At 45.7% G+C, this 5,294-nt stretch overlaps 1 protein-coding gene across 1 annotated transcript; it reads right to left on the bottom strand.

Moving 5' to 3' along the window:
- Positions 1-3,711: 3,711 nt before the first annotated feature.
- On the bottom strand, positions 3,712-5,001 carry CCR75_008730 (uncharacterized protein; the record flags this gene model as incomplete). The annotated part of the gene is made up of 1 exon (XM_067966780.1): positions 3,712-5,001. The coding sequence occupies one exon, from the start codon at positions 4,999-5,001 to the stop codon at positions 3,712-3,714; it is 1,290 nt and encodes a 429-aa protein (XP_067819301.1).
- Between the last annotated feature and the right edge of the window lie 293 nt (positions 5,002-5,294).

Raw genomic sequence — 5,294 nt, 5'->3', positions numbered from 1 at the left:
CGTTTGAGCCGGTACCGTTGCAGCATTCAGTTTGTTAAATGCGTGCATATCCGCCACCCTCCTGTGGCCTTTCGCACACAGAAGGTCGGAGAGCTATTTGGGGAGGTTAACTCCCTCACATGGCCCGCTTTTACCCGATCGGTAGAGTGACTCCCAAGATTGAGTACTGTATCTTTCAATCCGAGTCTTCACATCGAGGACACTTTCGTCCATCGATGAGCTGCTGAGGACCCGTTCGTTCTCTGCAAAAATTACCGCTGACCGTATATCCGTTGCGTATTCGTCCGCTATGACGAGTACGCAGATCTGCTTGATTTTACCACTATGCAGATCTCCGTTTAGTCTCTAGGGTTGGTAATTGAGTTATCTCCGAAGTTAACTTCGGAGGCGCATACAGATCAAGAGTATAAGCACCTACTCTCGAACCATCATTAACCAAGACATTTAATTTCTCGGTTTCTTTCTGGGATTTATTCACAGGCTGCCGAGGGGGGATTAATCCCTCGGGATCTTAAAGTCTAGTAACTTCCACTATTTGAGGAGCTTTCTCCTCAAATACGTGCGGACCTCTTCCCTCAACGTCTTCCGAGTGTGATTGCGCTATCACAGTCGGGTCCACTACGGTCGACTCTCTACTCGACCTTGGATCATCGTGTTGTCCTTTCTGGGCAACCGGTATACTCCTTGAATGTCGCCCACTAAGCGTACATTCATGTCCCAATCCACTCGACCTTTTCGAGTGGTGGACCTTCGGCGCTGCCTGTGCATTAACACAGCCGCCGGCAGCTGACTCCACAATGTGATTGGTAATCACACTGTGATCTTGTGCAGTTGTACTAACGACCGTACCACAAGTGAGGCCATCGCACTCACTCGTAGTACATCCACACGCTTGTGTACGCTCCAAGACGTTCATCAGATGGCCATCTGATGAACAAGTGGCAGGCATCTTTACGGATCGATGCTGCCAGCTGATTATTAGCTTTTATTTTCTGAGCCAAGGTTAACCCAGGATGACATCAAATTTGTCATCCAAATCCAGTACGATGAAATCGTCATCGTACTGTAAATCTCTTAACTTGTAGTGAAATTTCACTACGCGTTTCATTACTGTTATCGATGCGCCTGTCGCTAGACGCGCCGTCATCCTTGTGGGAGGGATGTCGCTCTCAACATATTTGAGCCTACGACCCTATAGCGACTGGCGACGAATAAAAATTTTCGACGCGCAACAGTCGACTAGGGCCTAAGTGACAAATCATTTGTCACTTTTTACTTCCAGATGATGAGGGATACACACAACGATTGTGTGTCTGGAGCAACTTCTGTCAAGAGATTTGCAAATTCTCTTGAAGTTGCTGGATCAGTAGGGCATTGCGCCCTACTACCTCGACCGTTTTTTGGCGGTCCGCCTTGCTGTTGCGATTTCGCAACAACGTCGGACCCGCGACCGTTGCCCGTTTTGGCATTTCAGTCTATAAAAACGTTCAGTACCTCTCGGCACTGGGCGTGGGGCACTACACTCATGAGCGTAGTGACCTAACGTTTGGGAGCGAATGCCTTTTTGGAATCGCTTGTTGTTCAAATAGCGAGGTTCTTCGCTTTCGACATAAGAGAGGTCCATTGGTTCTGGATCTCCCAGCTCGTGTCTTCTTGGAGGATGATACGATGACGAACTAGCTTCAGCCTGTCTCAAGCTAAAGTCTTCCTGTTCCGCAACGTATATTGCTTCTTTAGGTGTATCCAGTTCCAAGCGGAGCAGGTGGTTCTTTACGGGGCCATCCGTATGACCTTGCATGAACCCCGTAATCAACGTGTGTTCATGAACTGAGTTGTTCGTGATACAACTCGCTAAGAGTCATATGTGCTGGGCATAAGCGTGAACATCACGCTTGCGTTGTTTCGGGTTTCAGAAGCTCTGAACGAGCTCTGAACTCTGCTCTGGGCGGTTCAAACGTCTGTTTTTTTGAGCCGGGCTTTAAAAGCCTCTAGCGACCCAAAGACAAATGGGTCGCGCAACTTAAGGCCTAGTGCTTAAGTTTTGGCACGACCTGCCAAATTCGACTGAGCAAATGCGACTTGCATTTGCTCGTAGAAGATGTGACGATTCCTTATGCGACATATTATCTTGAAAGGGAGTCTTCTTCGACTTCCCTATACTAAGAAATGTCAATTTTTTATGTTTTGGGACGACGCGTGTGCGTCATCCATCGTACAGGGGTCTTTACCTGTCGTAACCCCCCTCAACAGTTATACCTGTTGAGAGCCTTGCTGATTAAGGAAGGCTACCTTCTCATTCGCCTTGTCAAGTTCATGTTGTATGAACTTGACGATGGCTGAATGGAGGGAATCTCTGTCCAAACCAGACAGCATGGCCAAGATGACATCGTTCCCTACGGTCGAACTCATTCGTTCGACCAAACTGCTTTGTATGTCAGTAGCTATCACGCGAAAACGTCATGCGTATTTCCATTATCATCTAACATGTCCATTTTTTTTCTTGAATGATGGAACTGTGGTCCTTGAACGGACTACAAAGTGGTACCAGGTGTAACGGGGCACTACTGACTTGTACTGCTTCAGTACAAGTCCTCTTCGCACTGCCTCGGTGCGAGTGGTGCCTCACGTCACTTCACGTACACTAGTACGAGCAGAGGAAGACTCTTGAAGACACTTGCTTTAAAGAGGGATAATTAAAAACCATATCAATATAATTAAGGTCTTCTTGTCTATCTACTAAATACTAACTTATAAATAAAATAATTCAAAACATGTAATAAAGTCTTATCTGTCTTTCTCTTTCCGCGCGTCCAGCGCTGACTGGACCGCGGAGAAAGTAGATATAATGGTCTATATCTACGAATGGATAAGCTTTTAGAATATAACTATGTCAAGTAATATTCTCCAAATTTTCCCAACCTTTTAGATAATATTTTAATTAACAACCTTTAAGTGTTAATTTCATGTAACGATACACCCCGTTACACCTAACCTACACTGTAACCAGTGTAAGCTTGACTAGTGGTAGTGAAAGGCTGTTACACCAAGTGTACAGTCTTCTTGGAACTGAGACATGCTGCGATCCGAGCAAACGAAAGCGAGTGGAGAAAGGGTTCCTGATATTATTAGCCACACAACACATTTATGTAACTTGGCAGTCCGTTACATAATTATTATTTTATAAAAGAGGAAGAATAGAGAATATTTTCTTTTTCGATAACATTGTCAATAGTACCACACATGGTTTAATGTTGTAGCAGTAACTTGGCGGTTCTATTTATTGGTTTGTTAACGTCATTATATCAATCCCGAGCAATCATATTGTATAGAAAGTCAGACCTATAAGAAACACATACGTTTAGTACTCCAATATAATTATAACAATTTTAGTTCTCCTTACACTAAGTGTTTCTTAATATTTGTCTTTATGTTGTTACTCTCTCTATACTCATGTTGCTATACCACGCTAAGTAAATTAGTAGCTTCCCCCGCACGTTGTGTGCGTAAAAGTACTCAGAGGCATCTTGTCTACACTGTCATCAGTGTCACACATCACTAAATTAACATGTCTTTCATTCAAGTAATGCTTTGCGGTGATAATGACACCCAACATTTCATCTTTTACTTACGAAATCCATGTCAGTGGGAACCGACTTGGTTAAACTACCTCTTGCTAAGAGTAAAGACCAATCGTCCTTCAATCGAGCCATTCTAGACCAATAAAGACGTGACCAACCCATTGCCATACGACCAATCAATCTGCACGACCCCATTGGCAAGTAGCGAATACAAGGCGCGCGTGACAACACCGAGTCCATTTGGTTTATCATGGTCTTTCAGTACCAAACTCGCTTCCTGTTTGAGCTCATTCATGCCCATTTCTCCTTCATTCTGATACAGCAAATGCAGTAACACTGCTTCTTCCCGCAATGTCGGTGGGTTCGTGTCTCGAGCCGTCAAGAGCAGAATGTCGACCATATGCCTCATTTTCCGCTTCCGTCGTGCCAATTCCAATCGTAACGAATCGACTCGAGTTTGCACCTTTAATCGTGTCGTTTTCACCTCCGCGAGCTCTTCTTTCATTGCTGGTAGATCTTGCATATTCTCTTCCAGTTTTTCTTCCATCTCCTCCGCTGCGATAATTTCTCTCTGAAGCACATCCTTCTCGTCTCGCAATTCCCTTAATACCTGCTCTCTTGCCGCCACTGCAGCGTCTGCCTCAATCACCATATTCTCGGCTTCTCGTTGTTTTGTGTGCTCCGCAATTACAGCCTGGCGTCGGAGTCGTTTTCGCTGCAACGAATCAATCGCAGCCTTAATATCCCTCTTTTCTTCGGCTCGGAGAGCCACCGCCTCCTGCAGCTCCATTATTTCTGCTTGAACCTCTTGTTCCTCTTCAGTATCGTTCTCATCTTGCGACAACTTGGTGTATTGCTCCAATTCTTCCGTCTCGTGGACACTATTTTCTTCCTTTAAAGCCTGCAGCTCCACCTCCCGCTCGGCCACGCGCTGCTCTCGAAGCTGCATTTGCTGCTCCCACGCCGTCTCTTCTTGAGCCAATTGACTCTCCACTCGATCCTGCAGCAATACTTCGTCTCCAATCTTGCGCACCTTGTCTTGACATAGCTGAACAGTGTCGGACAGGGCTTCAAAACGCCGCTTTAGCCGATCGCAGCGCTCAATTGAGCCTTTTGATGCATTTTTTTCGTCAATTGCCAATGCTAATCGGTGAAGAGTCGCCTGCCACGTCTCCTGGTGGCTAGATGCATTGGTCTTTGCTGCATAAGCTGCGCTAGAGACCAGCGAGAATAACGACCGACTCGTCTTCGATGGCGACGTTGAGACAAGTTTGCGACGCTTCGACGTCGATTCGGACGTCTGCAATGGAATTGATAGATGCGATGAAGGAGTTCGAAAGCGACAAGACCCGATGGCTGCCCCGAGCTCGCGAAGTTCGTTTGCGCATAACTCGAGGTGACGAGCGTCGTCAGCCGCTGTCATTGATAACACACTTATAATGTGGTGGACATTAACAAGATATTGGGATTTTTTTAAGTGATCGTATGCAACGAGAACTTAGATGAACACTTGCAAAATGCATTTAGTAGTAATTAGTTACTTGGATATTTTAACCGGTAGTTCAAGCGTTTAGTCACTAATGTGGGTAGCAGTAAACTACTACCGCCTTTCTGTGTACTGCATCGCAGAGGCAATGCGTACACAATAGAATTGCCACGTAGGATGCGAACGCATCCTACGTTTTACGTTGGTCGGCTCCGCCCGTACCATCAGTA

This window comes from Bremia lactucae, linkage group LG15, assembly GCF_004359215.1.
Source record: "Bremia lactucae strain SF5 linkage group LG15, whole genome shotgun sequence".
NCBI classification, from domain to species: Eukaryota; Oomycota; class Peronosporomycetes; order Peronosporales; family Peronosporaceae; genus Bremia; species Bremia lactucae.
The sequence above is the reverse complement of the archived record's forward strand: the minus strand, read 5'-3'. Positions and strand labels throughout refer to the sequence as shown.